Consider the following 19,119-nt stretch of genomic DNA (forward strand, 5'->3'; position numbering starts at 1 on the left):
AGAATCATTTTTATTTATTTAATTAAATTAAAAGAATCTTTCTTTTACTTGTTTTTCTCTTATTTTTTTTCCTAAAAGAAACACGCAAATGTTTTTTAAAAATATTTTTCTACTTCTTAAAAATATATATTGTAGTATTACATTTGGAAATTTGGATAATATGAAATCTGTCATTATATTTTTATTTCATTTTCATGAATGACTTTTTTCTTTAACTCCTAGGATAGTTCAACCAAATGAATTATGGTTTTTTTTCCCTTTTTCTGAATGTTTTGTTTCATTGTATATTTCTTGAAATGTAATCATTATTTTATATTTCATTATTTTATATTAAAAATTTATGTATGTGAAAATTTATTGTATATTTCTTGAAATGTAATCATTATTTTATATTAAAAAATTTATGTATGTGAAAATTTTGTGATGTAAATTTTGTAAAGAGATCAAAATAATCCTTTTTAAAAAGTACCATGACAAACCAGAACAGGATAAAAAAATGAACCAAAGCTTTAATTTAATTTTATTTTTTCAAATTTTAAAAAGATTTAAGTTAAATTACAAATTCAATCCCTAATTGGTGAAAATAATATCCATCTTGAACTTTGTAATTTACAATTACCTCCCAAATCATTCACTTTTTTTATTCTAAGGAGTCTCTTCTCCCGTATCCTAACATTTGTGCTTCAATACGAGCATTGTCAAAAACTTCCCTTCCCATTTATTATGTTTGGCAAATTAGAAAATTGATTATAAAAAAGTTTAAAATCACTTTAAATTGATTTTTAAGATATCACTTGAACAATAATTTTAGAAAATCAATTATACTTAAATCTCTTTTCTCAAAATTACTTATTCTATCATCACTCCCAAACGCATCCTAAATCAATTTGATAAGACAAGTACAAGTGAGCCAAAAACAAAAGTTTAACAGAACAAGCAAGTCGAAATACAATTTAAACCAATTTTTTCGGTCGTTTTCTATTTGACTCGATTTCGTCCAAAGTTCAAATAAAACCAACTCGCCTTTGAGCATTCATTTGAAACTCTACATGCTTTACTGCTCAAACTCAGCAAAAAAGAACTAAAATGAGTTTTAGCAGTGCCTGCCTTATTAATAATAAGAATAGGAGAGTGCAAGAATAGCAAAGAGATGGGATTGTATAAACATAAAAGGGAAAATTTCTCAGTGCAGCATGTTGATAAGACACTGCCATTATTGCTCCCCAAAATATGAAGCAATATTTCAACAATTCAGTAATACAACTTGCAGCAACATTAGACTACAAAAAGAAAACCATCCTTCTGACACACCAGAAAGAAAAGTGTAGAACTTCTAATATCTCATGAGCTAAAATTAGAAACCAAAACTAAAAAGAAAAAGGTGTAGCTTCATTTTGGTTGAGTGTAGTTTATAACGCTTAATGGTCAATAAGATGGAACTTCAGTAACCTACTTGTATTGCTGGGAGAACTCCCTCACAAGCTTGTCCATGAACTGGCATTTCCTGTCAAATCCCCATCCTGGGTTGCTCTGCAAATGCAAGGATTTTGCAAATTAGAATGAAGCAAATTAGCATCACATTTGACATTTTCTTCATTTTGAATGTGAAAGCCTAATGTATGACTCACAAATTACATGGAAAGGAGATGTCAATTTAAGCCTCTAAAACCAAAAATGGAATTGAAGATTCAACATTTTGGGTTTAATGTTAAATTAAGCTGCCTAATTTAAGAATCTATGGAACAGTTATGTAAAATGACATTGGCTCCACAAACAGATCAACAAAGCAGCTCATTTAGATCTATTCAAGATGTTAATATTGCAGCAAAACCAGATAGCAGTTCTTTATCTTTTCTGGTTCCACTATATCTGCATTTAAGGTCGTTACCTTCTTATATTTTTACATTGGTTTCCGAATCCCATCATTCTTATTCCTTAGCCAATGCTTTTTCCTCAAAGAATTTTACATTTCTCAGTGGAAAGAAAGTAATTTAAAAGGCATTCAAATTACCTGAATTTAAACATTCCACCAGGGTTTCATATTGATAAGAAACGATCAAACCAAAGGGAAGAACAAAAAAGGATAGAATAGCATCACCATTATTTCATTCTGCAGGAATAAAAAATTCCTCTAAAATATGACATTCCCACAATTTATTCCTATCAATGTAAGTGAGTTTGCAGCATTCCCACCAAGTAAGAACGCAATTACACAATTCCAACCATAAAAATTAAACTACCAGCAATAACTTCAACGTACAAATAATAAAATGTTATGGAACACTATTCAATACTATAAATACTAAATCAATGAACATACACTATATACTTGATTGTAAACTTAAATTGTGTATGGTATAAATATTATTTTTATTGTTACTATTACTCAAAAAATATATCCATTATATATATGTATTGATATTACAATTAATTTTAGAATATCATATTTTGTACTAGAGCCTTTTTCGTAATTGTGTTATTAGTTGGCTTTTTGGTTTTTGTTCTCTGCTCCTTCAGTCTTGGACTTTCCTTTTTATATTTTCTTGTTTATTCTTTCATTTCTTCTCAAAAGTCGGTTATCTCATCTAAAACTTATGTACAAGGAAAACGATAACTACACAAATATAGTATTCTTATATTCTTGCATTCCCAAAAACAACAAACTTAGGAATATAGTATGCCTGACATAGTGGGTTCAAATTTATGCTTCCAGCTTAGCATTTTTTCTTTTAAAATAATAATAATAATAATAATAATTCAAAAGATAAATAACAAGTCTTCTATTAAGGTGGCTTCACTAACCTGCAGAGAAAGAACTGCACGATTGGTAAACTGCTTTATGGAATTAGGCGCACTTTGTGGAAGTGTTTTTGCAACTCTTTCTAGTTCCTCTTGCTGTTGCTTTGCAGTTACTCTATCCGGTCCACTGTAATAGTCTACTATCTCCTTTAGCAATGGAACTCTCTGCTGCATGATTTCTTCTACGATTTCCTTGTACAGCCAAAAGAAAAGGTCAGAAGAAGAACCACCAATATAAGGAGTGCATCATACTTTCAAGTTATCCTCCCAACCCAAGCTGAGGATAAAAAACTTCTCCAGTTGGTACTAATAAAAAATAATAATACAAAAAGATCTATACATAACAATACAGGAGGCTGAAAAAATCTAAAAAATCATTTATTATTTTTTCAGGTTGAGATTCAAAATTTAATGAGCTCAATGCCAAACAACTAAATTGTTGAGGATAGGCTGCACTTACTGATCATACATTATGATCATCAATCAACAAAGGACCTACTTTTACAAACATAAGCTTAGCTCAGTGGTTAAGGTATCTCTACTTTCTCTAAAAGATCGTAGGTTAAAATTCCTCACTCCATATGTATTGTAATATTCTTTTTAGTTGAAAATAAAAAGGACATAATATTGGAGTTTTAAAAGCTAAACTGAAACTTCAAATTATGGATCTGTGTTGTCTCACCAAGACAGTTAATGCACTTACTAAAAAGAAAACGTTGTCAAGTGTATAGTACTTCACGTGTACGATCCGCTAGCTCTAAAATACCAAGGAAAAGACAACGTATTTCGAAAATAATCAAAATAAAAGCAGCAGCAAGTGTATATATAAGACGGATCTTCCCCCCTTCACATTATCTTATAATTATTACAAGAAATCCAACATGTACAACCTATACCAAATATCCTAACCACCAGATAAACATTCACAATCAAATGAATGTAGACCAACATCTAATCAAAGCAAAGTATGATGAACTAAACACCAATTTATCAAAGATTTACTAAATTTATACTCAATTTAATGATAAGCATACCAAAGAAAAAGCCGAGCATAATTAACAACATAAAAGATATTGATTAAAAAGGCATAAATATTAGTGCCACAAAACCCCAAAAATAAATGAGTAATGACCATAGCTAACCAGCCAAGGTTACAACTTTACAGTAATTCTCGGCACATGGAGAGAAGCATGAAACCTTGCTATCGACCAAACTTTATTCCCCACCACAATCCACCTTCGTCCCATCATAAGAGACTCAACAACGCTCTTATTTCTTTTAAAGCTCGCAATTCAATGGAAAAATAATGTATTATAATTGCCATCTCTAAGATATTGAAGGTGCTCGTTTAGGATATCACTCATGCGATGGGCATGCACCTCGTATCGCCCCTTGTCATAGGCGGTCACCTAAGTGCACCTTGAAAACGATGATGGGGAGTGAAGGAAGGTGAAGAGACTCAACAACATTTCACCTTTTTCCCCTGCAAGAGACTCAGAAACACTTATTTCTTTTAAAGCTTGCAATTCTTGTCACCATATCTAACCCACCCATAGCCTTTTGTCTCTAACATATGTCCTCCCTATATACCCTAAGCAAACTTTCTGATACAATCTCAAAAACCTCAGCTTAATACCTCCTGTGAAGAAATAAATACCAAGGACAAAAGCAATGGAATAGAAGAATATAATATAAATAATCTACATACTTCGTCACACTTCTGCATCTCTAACAGATAAATATAACACTATTGCATATAACATCTAACAATAGCATGATACAGAAAAAAAGCAGCCAAAACTTTTTTGTAAACAAAGTATAGTGGATGTTCTCATCGACGCTCAAAAGTCACAAAAAAGAACTCATGCACTCGACTAAAAAGGCAAACACAAATTAACAATAAGAGCAAAAAACCAAAAGCATAAGAATTGAAACATGGAAACTTTGAACTAGCAGAAAGAGAATACCTCCCACTCTTCGTGGCTTTGAATGTTTTCATACGCCATTAAGAAAGGTTTCGTCATCTCGAGTACATCCCGAAGAGGAATAGGTGGCTTCTCATCAATATCCGGGTTACTTTCAAAGTCCCCCATCAAGTACTCTGGCTCACACTCTATCTGCCATAACAATCAAAACTGAGCATTAGTCCAACTCCAATCTCTACATTTTGCGAGATAAATTGAAACAAAATCTGATTTCCATTAATTCAACCAAAAACACTATTAAATTTCTCACCCTTTCACCAGCACCATAAACAGTTTATTTTTCAATCATACCAAACAGTTGAAAGCTAATCCTCAAAATCAGGGACAAAAAAAGATACAGGAAGTGCTCACCATATAATTAGTATGCATCCCATCTAAATACTCTTCTTCCAGTGGCGAAGGCAGCGTTCTACCACTCATCTCTTCAAACCCTTCAACCAGTTGGTTCATATTTTCTGTTCCAATCCTCTTTGCTAGCTTCTCACCATCTGCATTGTCACCTAAATAAAGCCCTGCTGCATATCCATCCTCCATATCTTGAGCTCTTCCTCTCTCTCCTCTCTCCCCAGTTCTGAACGGTCCCCTACCTCTCCCTCTAAACCCTCCTCTGCCTCGGAAGCCTCCTCTGCCCCGAAACCCGCCTCTTCCTCTACCTCCACCACCATCTTCACCATCAGGACCACCTCTTGACACCATCCTACCAGTGTTCCTCACACCTTCATCGCGGCTCATTCTCGGGCCCCCACCAACGCCCCTTACAGGCCCACCAATCCCACGACCACCCGACTCTTGTCTAGGTCTCAGATGACGATTCTCCTGCTTTGGTTGATCTTCTGGGACTGGTTGCTTCATGGGTTTTCCTCGGCCAACACCGGATAACACAGAAAGTAAACTGTCAGGCAAGTTTCTCTCCCCCACACCCCTGTCCAACGCGCCAAGTCGAGTACTTGCAGCCGAGTTCGCCGCATTATCCTTCGAGAAAAACACAGGTTTCTTCGGCTCCAAATCAGATTGCTTCGATGAGCCTGACTCGGGAGTAGATCGAATCGGTGGCGAACCAGCGACTCTACCCCGACCAGCAGACGAGGACTTAACGGAGGGCGTAAAGGAAGAGAAAGATGGAAGAATTGGGGAGGAAGGACCGGGCTTGCCACGCCCATGTCCTAACCCAGAAGTACCAGGAGAATCCACGGATTCTTGCTTGGACGCATTTGAATCTTCTTGACCCGGGACTCGAGAAGTGAAATCAAAGGGTCCACCTCCACCATGGGAGGGAGAACCACCTCGACCCCGGCCACGACCATGGCCACCGGAAGAAGAAGAAGAAGAAGAAGAAGAAAACGGCACAAAGCTTAGTTTAGTCGCATTGGGTAGAAATGAGAGTCCTGGAACCTTTCTTCCGATGGATCTACTCATTTAGGCTTCGGAAGAAAAATGGGAGAGAACAGCTGTTTGAAGACTTATTGATGAATCGAAATGGCGATGAACAGAAAAAGGGTCTAGGAATTGGGAATGGGATTTTGCAGCGACGGTAGTGACGTTGGTTTGAACTCTGCAATCTCCTTCAGCAACCAAAATCTCTCCACTCCATGTTCGTGATTAGGGCGCCAAAGAGGGCAAAAATGTTTTTCTCGATATGTATAATTATAGATTACAATTTACACCAATATTTATCTACCACAATTTTTCTTTTCCTCTGGCGGTTGCAAATATGGTAAAACGATTACATAAAATTAATAAAATAGCACTCACATTCTAAAATTTCAAATATAGCAATTTTTTACCCACTCGGAGGCCCACATTGTTAAAAGTCCTAATTACCCTGCAAGCCCATTATTAACATGCAAAAGCTAAAAAATGGTAGCCCAAACTAAAAGAAAACTTAATTTTTCAAATTCCATCATTTTCGTCCGACGTCAATCCTTCACCACCACTTTTTCATTCAAAGCATCAAAACAAAACCTAACTTTTCAATTTTCACTCTGATTTCCGTTCGATTTTCGTCAAGAAAGTTATCCCCAAATCATTTTCGTTCATTTGATTCTCATCTAACCTTCGAGCTTCGGATTTCCAGCCCAAATATCATCTGATTTCCGTTCAATTTCCGTCAAGAATGTCATCCCCAACTACCATTTTTCGTTCGTTCGATTCTCATCCAACTAGCAAGGAGCGACAATGTTTACCAAATTTCAATTTCCGTCTGATTTCTGTTCGTTCGTTTGTTCTGATATCGTTCGATTTTCATTTGATTTCTTTAAGTAGAGGTATATGTTTCCATTTCGATTTTTGCTGAACTCCTAACACACAATACTTACGTTTCGATTTTTGGGATAAGTAGAGATATATATGTTTGCTTCCATTTTGATTTCAATTTACTATAGCAGTGACTATATTGAATATATCAGTTATGATGGTTCACATAGCAGTGACTATAGCAGTAACTACCATTAATTTTGTTTAAACTTTATATTTTTTTAGTTTGGTTTTATTTTTTTCATTTGTTTATATGTTTTAGTGCAAGTTACACCTATATGGATAAGAAAGAAAGTAAAATGGTTCAAAAAAAGAGAACGAGTAGTATTGAAGGGTGAATCTTCCAAGGCGAAGAAACAAAAGAAGAAAAGAGTGAGGTATGTGATATACTACTGATTTTAAAAATTTATGATATAATATTCCTTATATGATTTTCTATACAATATATATATGATATACGTTTGATATATTATTGATATGATAATGATATGTTTGATATACGTTCAATATATTATTGATATGATAATTATTACTTTTCATATGATATTCTGAGAGACTTGATGTGAGTTTCTATGCAATATATGTTTGATATATGTCTGATATAGTATTGAAATACTTATGACATACTTATGACATATTTGATATATTATATTTTACTTTAGCAGGATATTGAAATGTGGTAGTCTGGGGTTAAAGTACAACAGTACTCTAAACTAGAAACAATTGACAACATCTTAAAAATACTTTCACCAACTCAGAAAGAAATATTTGAAAAAGGACCCTTTGGACACTTCTTGTCATTTAGGGTTGGCAGATGTCCACTACAATTACTAGTGCATCTAATTAAGAGAATATCTGACAAAAGTCCAAAAGATGCATTAGTATTCAACTTTGGTGGAAAGTTTACAATATTTGGATTGAAAGAGTTCAGTTTGATGACAAGTTTGAATTGTTGTGATGAATACCCCACTCTTGACGAGATCATTATAGATGGAGAAACAAATACTCATGAGCTTAGGAACACCTTTTTTAAGCTTAAAGAGACAATAGATAGAAGAAATGTACAAGCAGCTTTTCACATTAGGTCTCAAAATGACAATTTAATGGTGAAAATTGCTAACTTGTACATCTTAGAATGCTTATTGTTTGTCAAACAACTTCACACTAAAGTAGAATGGAAGCATGTTGACATTGTCGATAGTGAAAAGTTATTTCCGAAATATCCATAGGGTAGCTTGGTATATGATATAACAATTGAATACATCAAAAAAGCTTCACAAGATAGATCATCAAATTATACCTTGCAAGGCTTCCCACTTGCACTGATTTGTTGGGCGTGTGAAGTAATTCCCAAACTTTCTGATCCGAGGGTTGGAATTGCAACAAAAAAGGATGGACATCAAATCCCAAGAATGTTGAAATGGGATATCCTTTCACAGCCGAATTGGCACCATCTGCAAGAAAATATTTTCTCTGCAGGTGATGTTTAGTTTCTTACTTCACTGATCTCTCTCTCTCTCTTTTTTTTTGTTCTTGTTTCTATTGATTTACTACATTTGTTGTTCTCAATGATTACAATTCTTCCTACAAAAGATGAATTATCTATTGATATCTTCACAAATTTGATGATGCAAGAAGACATTGTGCAAGATGATTGTTTATGCAAAGATGTGCACAACAGTGTGTTCCTGGTTGTAGCTCGAACCCGGCCTCCGGACCGACCTGAACACTTGGGCGGACCTGCACAAAAAGGTGAGCACTCCGACGATCAAGTCAGTATAGGTCGGATTCCAAGTCTAGTTCGAAGCCAGAAATCCTCGTACCTGATCGGGGAGTGAGGTCCCCTACTTATGGGTGGTGGTCCCGCTAATCTAGCGACTGTTACATTCGGTAATCTCGGGACCGTCGGTTACATCCGGTAATCTCGGGACCGACGGTTACGCCCGATAATCACGCCGCAGACAGTTGCGCATCTCGGCCCATACCGAGCTCCCCGGTGGGTCGGACCTAGGCCAGGCTCACCTCGGCCCTCACACTCGGCATTTGTCGGCGTTGGTGGCGGCCATCTCGGCCTTCCGAGCTGGGCATGATTCATGAGTCATCTTGGAGCACCAATAGGGGTCTTCCACGTGTCCAGAGTATTCCCTTCCCCAAACAATGATGATCCCAACAATATGGATGATATGGCAGAAGGAATAAATATTGAGGAGAAAGAAGGAACAGAAACACATGGTTCAAGTAAAAGCTTGACTTTGAAGGAGGAAATACAAGAAATTAGAAGTGTCCAGAAAAAAATGCTGGGGATGTTGACTTATATATTAGAAGTAATCAATGATAGATTTGCACCAAAATCAAACATTGAAAAACAATCCCAAGAATCACTTCAGAAGAACGTACCTCCATCGATAAGTCTTGAGCTTCTTGACGAAGAAGTAGATATTGATAAAATTGTGGAATATGCAATCAATCATGAGAAAGAGGATTCAGATCGGGATGGGAAAGGGAAATAAAAGGAAAAAGAGGTAAATCTAAATTGCTTTACTTTTCTTACATTGATTTACTTTTCTTGTCTTTGGAATGCTTCTTAGAAAAATGAACAAGACAATGAGAATGAAGAAAAAGAAACAAGTGAGGAAGAAAAACAAGAAGGAGCAGAAGACAAAGAAGAGGAAAAAGCTAATGAAGATGAAATTGTAAGTACAGTGAGACAATAGTTAGTTTTATTAATCATTTACTCGTGTTATTCACTTATTGAAACTCATCGATGATTTTTATTTACAGAAAATTACAGAGAAACGATAAAAAAAATCCACGACAAAGGGTCAAAGCAGGTAAAATAGTGATTTATTGTTATACAGCTGATATATATTGATATATAACTTATGGACTTCTGATATACAATTGATTACTGTTATATAACTGATATATAACAGATATAGAACTGACTAACTTCTGATATACTATTGATTATTGGCTTCTGATATACTACAGATTTACTTCTAATATACTACTAATTTGCACATATACTCTTGATATATGATATGTAACTGATTGACTTCTGATATACTATTGATTTACTTCTAATGTACTAATGATTGACAGATATACTCATAATATGTATGTGATATATGTTTGATATACATATGATATATAACTGATTTACGTTTGATATAACTATGATATCTAATACTATAGCTGATATATAACTGATTGACTTCTACTATACTTTTGATATACTAATGATTGACAGATATATTTCTGATATATATGTGATATATATTTGATAGACATATGATATAGAACTGATTTACTTCTGCTATAAATATGATATCTACAAATTATTTCAAATATATTACCTCTAATATGTTTCTTAAATACTACTAATATATCAAATAATTTTTTTTCAGATGAAAACAATGGTCCAAACAAGGAAAATGAAAACTAAAGTCATTGAAGAAAAGGTTGATGTTGTGCATCCCAAAAGACAGCATAAATCAACTCTAAAAGTGTTGTCTATGGAAAAACGAAAAGCTGCAAAAATATCATCTCCTAAGACGCGACAATCACCGAGAACGAAGATTGATCATGATTGCCCAAGCTTTGACTTGAAGATTACTCAATGATGAAGAACTTGGAACTTGTGCTTTTGGAACTTGCTTCTACTTTTCTAGGCTTTTGGAACTCATACTTTTACTTTTATAGTGACATTGTTAGTCTACTTTGTGTTTATGAATGTGACAATCTACTCATGTTTAGATCACAAGACAATATCTTAAAGGTTTTAAATGATATGCCATTTTTTTGGGGCAATGTTCTTTTGATATGAATACCTTTGAGTTTATTTTGATGTTTAAACCTTTAAACTTTTTGAGTTCATATTGATATTACTTCTCCTTGTACTACTGATATATGTATGATGTATACTTGATATATTACTGATAGATTATTGATATATAGAGTTACAACTGATATAATTCTGATATACAGACTAATGTAATGTTCTAAATTATGTCATCAATTATAACTTACAGAAGAAAAATCATATAAGCAAACTCTATGGGGTATACACATTGTGTTGTAACAAAGAAACTACTTCATTGTAAATTCAAATCATAAAAGCAATGTTTTGGTATACATCCTTGATATACATCATTGTTCAATAGGTGCAAATTTACAAGTTCTACGATTGTGTCCAACACGTTGACAACGTCCGCATCTTGTGTGCTTTCTCACCTCACCAATTGAAGGAATCCTTTGTTTTCGAGGCCTTCCTACTGGACGTTTAATGATAGGAGGTAATACATTAACATCAATTGCTACAGATCCCCAATCCAAATGGTTATCGACAGGACGAATTGAACCATTATAAGTAAATAACAATCTACTAGACAAATAATACTCAGACACATATGAATAAGGATTCAAATCAATCCTACAAATAACTGCAAGTGCATGGGCTCAAGGAATTTCTTCCAAATCCCAAACACGACAAGTGCAACTTTTAGAACCCAAATTTACCAAAAAATTATCCGCTTTATGAATTACTTGAAATTCAACGTTGTTGATAGGATCAACCTGAAAAAAAAAAGAAAAATAATAATAATAATAATAGGTTGTGAAAGAAAAATAAACATTATTAAATAATAAAAAGTAAAAACACTTACCATCAAACTTTTGGATTCATTAAATTGTTTATGTATCTCAGTATCAGCCCAAGGACTCAAAAAACTATTCAGAGAAGATGCTGATTTACTTCTATCATAAAACCACCTTTGAAGTAATTGTCTAACTGAATCAAGTAGTGATGCAATAGGTAAATCTCTTGACCCTTTCAAAGTTGCATTTAGGCTCTCAAAAATATTAGTTGTCAACATTTGATATCTTCTTTCTTTAGTGTGTGCACGAGCCCCTTTCTAAAATCCAACATTACTAAGATATTCTTGTATAGTAGGATATATTGACTCCATCAACCTCATATTTAACTCAAAATCATTAGTTGTGTAGGATTTGGCACAATTTTCAAAAAGTCTATCAATCAAGGAATCCTTGTATGACAACTTCAAATTCTTCAACAGATATCGCTTACAAACACAATATTGAGCATATAGAAAAACCTTTAGAACACTTTTTCCAATGCTTAAATGACCATCAGAAATGATAACTAACTCTTCTCGATCTCCAAAACTGTTCTTTAAATTTTGAAAAAACCATCTCCATGATGCATCATTTTCTGAATCTACTATACCAAAAGCAAGAGGGAAAATCTGATTGTTACCATCGCACGTTGAGGCAGTCAATAATGTACCACCATATTTGCTCGTCAAAAATGTCCCATCAACAGATATATTATGTCTACAATACCTCCAACCTTCAATAGATGCACCTAGAGCCATGAAACAATACTTAAAATGTCTGGTCTTATCAATTTCATATGCAGTGTATGTACCTACAAAAATAATATAAATAGAACTATTGCATCAGCGCAAAATATCATTACACATCAAATATATCAATAATATATCACATCAACACGTCAAATATATCAGTAATATATCACAGCAACATGTCAAGATATCAAAATTAGATATGATAATCAGTAGTATAATCAAATATATATCAGTAGTATATTAACAGTATATCAGAACACCTACATCATAATAAAATCAAGAAGATATATCATCTCATACATATTATACATATATCAGAAGCATATATTACTGGTATATCATTAAAGAAAACAAACCTGGATTCATTTCTTTCAACTTCACAAAAAACTTCGGAATCAATGCATAAGAATCATCAACATCTCCTGTCAACAATTTATTAACAGCTGTTTTTGCCCTCCAAGCTTTATAATAACTAACACCAACTCCATAGTTTGTGCGCATATGATGAATGATATCTTTCAGAGTCGAACGATCAGAAGAACTAAATATAAATTTCTCAACTATACATTCACCAATAAAAGATGATGAAGCTTGTCTATGAGAAGATTGAACTATCGTCATACGACAATTATGATCACTAACATACTTTCTAATCATCCATAGTTCACTACCTCTATAACGAGATGTTCTAACATACCATAGGCAGCCATTCTGAACACATTCAAACTCAACTGATTTGAAATTTGATCTCAAAGTCTTGAACTGAAAGTTATTCTTTATAGCCATAAAGTGAAAAGCTTTTGACAAAACTTCCTTATTTGCAAATAGATCCTTCTCCTTCAGATAAAATGCAGAAGACATACTAGTAATATCAACATCGTTATAAACTTGAAAATCTCTTTCAATTATAGCAGAAGAAGCAACAACCAGACCTAAATTCTCACTTCCAGAATTAATAACACTAGAATCCTCCAAAGGCATAGCATTTACATGAGCAACTAAAGGATATCTTGTACTGTCATCCTTAACCAAAGTAAAAAACCAAGCAACATCTTTATCTTCATTAATCTCAACAACAGTTTGAACTCCATTACTACCAAACTTTAATAAAACTGAAAATTGGACAAAACAAATTGATGGATCTAACTTCACTTCATTCAATAAATTCCTAAAATTTTGAAAATTCATATCTTCGTCAACCAAAATCCTAATAGTTTTGTAATTCATATAGCAATGACTATCATCTCATTCACCTGAAAAACAATTATTGCAAGCTTGCCCATAACTACAAACACTGCAAAAATATAAAATATTGATGATATTAGTATATCAATCAACAAATAACATAACATAAGCCGCAGACATATGCTATATTTAATATCTATATTGAGTATATCAGTTATAGATATACGTAAAATATCTATGATATACCTCACTAATATACTTCATATTCAATGGGAGTATATCAGTATGATATACCTCACCTAAAATTCAGGCAGGTTCTCCACAATCTTAATGGTGATCCTTCGCCCAAAATCAGACACCAATAACTAAAATCAAGCTTAAATTCGAAAGAAGAAGAAGAAAAACTAAAATCAAGACCTCAGAAACGAACAAAATCGAAGAAGAAGAAGAACAAAAACTAAATATAATTATAATAGTCCATCAAGAAGTCCAAATTCTTCTTTTCGAAATCTGCCTTATTAAAACGGACAGAAGTTCCTCAAAGGCCGAAAGTTCTTCACGAACAAAATCGAAGAAAAAGAAGAAATAAAATCGAAAGAGCTAAAATGGAAACCTGTTGAACGAACGAAGACAAAGTAAGAAGCTAAAATCGATACCTGATGAACGAATGAATACGAATGAAGAAGCTAAAATTGATACCTGATGAACAAATGAAGACACGTGAAGAAGAGATGAAAGAAGAAGACGATGATCCGAGAGAGAACGAAGATGCGCGAAGAAGACGATGATCCGAGAGAGAACGAAAACTCGTGATAAATATGATGAGGGCAATTTGGGAATACTAAAAAATTCAAAATCAGAATCCTATAAAAATTGCTATATTTGAAATTTTGATAAGTGGGTGCTATATTGTTAAATACCTAAAACTTATTTGCCACCCAATGCAATAACCTTATTTTTTATGAAAAACATTACACATATTTTAAATTTTAACCTTTAGAGATGTCAATCTTTTTTTTTCTTTCTTTCTTTTTGCAAATATAGAGACGTTAATTTTATCTTAGAGCGGAAATTCTAACTTGTGACTTTTTATAAGAGATAGATATCTTGAACCATGCTCGAGTTGGCTACTCATGTTTCATTTCCTAATCTTGTAAAAAAATATTTATTAGAAAAATAAAACAATTGATTTTAGTATATAATTAGTTTCTATTAAATGAAAGAAATGCAAAAGGTTTTTCATAGTACATAAGACGCGCTTACTCCCATCTCTTCTTACTTACGCATTTCCAAGAAAATCATGATCCAATCGATCAATTTTGTATTGATCAGGACGGGCGTTTGAATCTCCAGACGACTTTCTTCAACCACCCTTGTTCCAACAGCTAGAGTTAATAAAAGTTCAAGTTTTTCCTCTTCCTCAACCAATTCTCGAATACTTTGCCACCTTAATATTAAGGAAGCTCACCCCAGTATCATGAACGCAAAGCACCGACTGTAAGAACCATAATGTTGTCACGTAATAGAAAGAAATGATGCAGCTTCAATATCTTTTTATTAAGGGTGAGATTTGGAATCCAGTCCCGAGTTACTTTTTTCTGTCAATAAAACAAAACACTTACTCTCTTTTTTCGATCGAAACCACCTACTTTTTAAAGGAGATGAATACAATTTAAGGAGCAATTTTTGGTTAAAAAAAGAAAAAAAAATCAAACTTTACTCTTCATTTTTACCATAAATTATTTCTTTTTCTATTTAAAGGGAGATTCGAATCTTAAGACTAGTAGTGTCGGGTTAACTACCAATATTTTTACCTTAAAATTTAAATTCCATCCATTTGCAACACTTGCCCAATTGAAATTAAAAATTAATGGTAAAAATTGACTTGTCAAAAATAACTTGCCATGTTCAAGGAAATATTTTAACTTTTTCTCTAATTTATTTCAGTCAAACAGTTTTAAGTATACTTGTTATGGATTTTTATTTTTAATTAATATTACCACTGCAAATTAAAGGATGCAAAATAATTTAAACCTACAATATTATTCAGAAGGTATAGATATCAAATTGCTGGAGCCATGCAATGCTTATGAAAAAAAAAAGGAACTAAAAAAATCTATGGTATAACCCTTTGAAATATGTTCAGATTAGGTTAGCATTAAAGAATGTATTAACACCTACTTTGTTGTGACAGTCCAAATTTTCAAATTTTTTATTTTAGTCTTTTAACTCTACATTAAAAGTAATAAATAAATAAACTAATTTAATATTTTATCTCATTTTTTCTTGGACTACATATTATTTTATCACTAAATTTGTATTAAATCTCTATAAATCTAATGTAGTTTAATGATTAAGCCAACATGATACAGTTCAGCAGTAATTAATATTTAGTCCTTCTATTGAGGTCGAATATTCAAACCCTCGTCACCCCGAATTTGTTGTACTAAAGAAAATATTAAGAAATTTCTACGTAGATTCAAGTTACTTTTTATAAATGTATATTAACTTACCAATGAAGTGGACAACACACCCTACCAATCATGTTAATTGATCAAACACATATTGTTTTGGTTAATTTTATTCCAACACTCAATTTTATCTTTCCAATAGTTGTCTTATAAGGCCAAAGTATAAAGCTTTAGGAATCATTCCATTTATCTTTTTACATTTCTCAAATAGCTCAACATAAAATTAACTTGTTTAACTATTTTCTAATACTTGATAAAGGTTCATAAAATACTTCTACCTAAATGGGCAAACCAAAAAATTATTGAGATATGCAACATAATTCTTTACTGGTACCTTAACCTTTTAGAATAAGTTGTTGGAATAATAAAAATAAATAAATTACCTACCAAAAAAAAAAATCACTTCACATTATGTTCCTAAAAAAATTTAAAAAACTATTTAAAATAGTCTAAAATATAGTCTACTAGTATTTTAGATGTCTTCTAAAAATACTCTTTAAAAAAATTAATAATAATAATAATTCTTTACTTCCATGATTCATTCAATATGACATAAAATCACCAATAGTAACATAACTCGACTGACACATTAAAAAAAAAAAAAATTTAGAGTGTAGCCTCAAATCTTCCTTCATTGCACACAAAAAAAGAAAAATGTGACATAAAATTAAATGGGTTTCAAGGTAGATCAATCACCTGTAATGCAGGAAAAGCATAAATGAAAAGAACAAGAAGAAGAGAAAGCACTTATGACAAAATAGTCCAGATAATTACACAAATTTCTTAATATTGTTGGTTCATGATAACATGCTACAAGCTATACTCTGAAAAAAAAAAAAACAGACTTCCAAATTCCAACAAATCTTACTGGACCAAAGCACTGGTGTTGTACACAAGAAGAGCACCTCCAGCAAGGAGCCCAGCCAAGGTCACTGCCCAAATGGCTAATCCAGTGGTACCTACAATTCAATGTTGTCCACAATATCAAGAACTATTGCGTTCATTTTTAGTCCCAAGACCATATTTCAATCCTATCTCTTAATGCTTGGTGTTACTGTTTTACAAGCCATTGTTGATATTTAGTGAAACTTTTCTTTGTTAGGGTAATTTTGATATATAGGTGAGAAAACAACTCCAAAATAAAGGTATGAACTTTTGAATTGTAATCATACGTGATACAATGTTGTTTCTCTTCCATTTCATATTAATAGTTTATTTCTTGAGCTTTGAGCTAATATTTGAACTTAGAAAGTGTTCATAATATATTGGTTGTTAAGTCTTGGGTGAAAACATACTTAAAATAAACAAAATTGAAGGAAAATAAGCGTTGTAATTGGGAAAAAAAAAGGGTCTTAATTCATAAGGTATGGATGGAGATAAACAATTGTAATTAATAAGATGAACTACATCAATAACAGAAATTAATGAGAAAAAAAAAAAGGGAAAAACCAGTCATTTCTGTCCAATGAACAAAACCAAAGGAAAACCCACACTTCAACACAATAACTAATAAATTTCTGTGTTTTTCAATTCATGTATACCAACTGAAAAATGATTAGATGTATATGTTATGAACAAGTCCAAAAAATGAATGATCAATCAATCGTGAATTTACTCAGCAGGCGCATTCAAATTACTAACGTGAAACTTTATTGTATAATCTAGTTTATATATTTATGGTATGAGTCTAAAGAAATAGGATTGAAGATTCAAAAGTGAAGGAAGAACAACTTACCACCAACATAGACATCACCACTCGGAGACCAGTCCTTGGTATCGTAGATGGGACTGCAAATTAGAGTAGGTGAATAGAACACATACATGAGTTCATTGACATGATAGTAAATTCAGGTTTTCATTTCCAAACCAGAGAACTATGAACAAAATCATAGCCAAAAACCTTGTTTACCTGTAGCCATCGACATTGGCCCCATACTTGTCGACAAACTGGTAGACTCCCTTGCCCTAAATCGATCAGATTCAAAAGCAGAACCAAATCTCAGTTGCAGAGTATCAAATAGCAAATTCAAATAAGATACAGATTTCAGAGAGATTCAGAGATAACAACCTTGCCCTTCCTTCCCGATGCATCAAGTCCGTCCCTCAAATTCATCGAACCATTGATTCCTGCTCGCATTCCATCGAAGAACGAGTTAGAATCTAATTAAATAAGCCAAGAATCACATGATATAATCGGTGGTTAATTCTACCGTAGGGTTTGTCGGTCTTGATCTTCTTCCCGCCGCTGGCCTCGACTTTGAAGGAGGCGGAAGTCCTGGCGAGAGACGGAAGACCTTTTGCCGATTTCTCGACGGTGAAGGGAGCTGGTTTGAGACTCACGGAGGTCATCACCGACGCCGCCATTTCCGATCAACGAGCTTTTTCTTCTTCTTCTTCTTCTGCTGCTTCTGCTGGGAAATCTGCAATGGCGCAAGCGAAACTCGGAGCTTGATAATCTGAGAAATGTGATTGGCAGAGCGACACGTGGCGGGCCGTGAATGGTGGTAATCTGGATATAATCTTCCTGTGTTATCTGGAATCTTTTTTCGAGCTATTTTAGCCGCTTCCGTTCAAGTTCAAACAACGGCCGTTGATCTTTGCTTCAACGGCTGTGATCATTTCTCTTCGGTTTATTGATGTAATTTTTAAATGAATTATAAAATGTTGTGTATTTTGTCTTTATTTTCTTGTAAAACTGAGACCACGTAATTTTCATTTTAATTATGACAACCACATGAATAAATAAATAAATAAATAAAATATGGAAGTTTATTGGATTAGAATTACAAATATAACAAAAAGAAAATATTTATTCATAAATGTGAGCCGTCTGTAAGAATATCAGCAAGTTGTAATAATACTTATTCGTCTCGATAGAGTTAAATGACAACGAATGTTTTGTATTATATTTGGGATTTTTTGCATTTCAATGTTATAAATGTTGAATATTTGAGATAGGTGTGAAAACTAATATAAACCAATTATAATTATATATATGTATAATGATGTACCAATTGTATACACATATCTATTTGATTA

The 19,119-nt window shown here is 33.1% G+C and overlaps 2 protein-coding genes and 1 pseudogene across 2 annotated transcripts; all 3 read right to left on the bottom strand.

The window, feature by feature from the left end:
- Nucleotides 1-1,140: 1,140 nt before the first annotated feature.
- On the bottom strand, nucleotides 1,141-6,418 carry LOC111008406 (hydroxyproline-rich glycoprotein family protein). The gene is made up of 4 exons (XM_022281101.2): nucleotides 5,136-6,418; nucleotides 4,767-4,916; nucleotides 2,803-2,991; nucleotides 1,141-1,530 (listed from the first exon to the last, which is right to left on the bottom strand). Exons 1-4 carry the CDS (start codon nucleotides 6,198-6,200, stop codon nucleotides 1,450-1,452), a joined length of 1,485 nt encoding a protein of 494 aa, XP_022136793.1. The 5' UTR covers nucleotides 6,201-6,418; the 3' UTR covers nucleotides 1,141-1,449.
- A 4,717-nt stretch (nucleotides 6,419-11,135) lies between these two features.
- LOC148208466 (uncharacterized) lies at nucleotides 11,136-13,637 on the bottom strand (annotated as a pseudogene).
- A 3,162-nt stretch (nucleotides 13,638-16,799) lies between these two features.
- Nucleotides 16,800-18,516, bottom strand: PSBR (photosystem II subunit R). Its single transcript, XM_022280844.1, has 5 exons — nucleotides 18,291-18,516; nucleotides 18,149-18,207; nucleotides 17,990-18,045; nucleotides 17,816-17,868; nucleotides 16,800-17,039 (listed from the first exon to the last, which is right to left on the bottom strand). Exons 1-5 carry the CDS (start codon nucleotides 18,442-18,444, stop codon nucleotides 16,945-16,947), a joined length of 417 nt encoding a protein of 138 aa, XP_022136536.1. The 5' UTR covers nucleotides 18,445-18,516; the 3' UTR covers nucleotides 16,800-16,944.
- Between the last annotated feature and the right edge of the window lie 603 nt (nucleotides 18,517-19,119).

Source organism: Momordica charantia (assembly GCF_013281855.1).
Source record: "Momordica charantia cultivar OHB3-1 chromosome 10 unlocalized genomic scaffold, Mcharantia_2.0 BLBB01000010.1, whole genome shotgun sequence".
Lineage (NCBI taxonomy): Eukaryota > Viridiplantae > Streptophyta > Magnoliopsida > Cucurbitales > Cucurbitaceae > Momordica > Momordica charantia.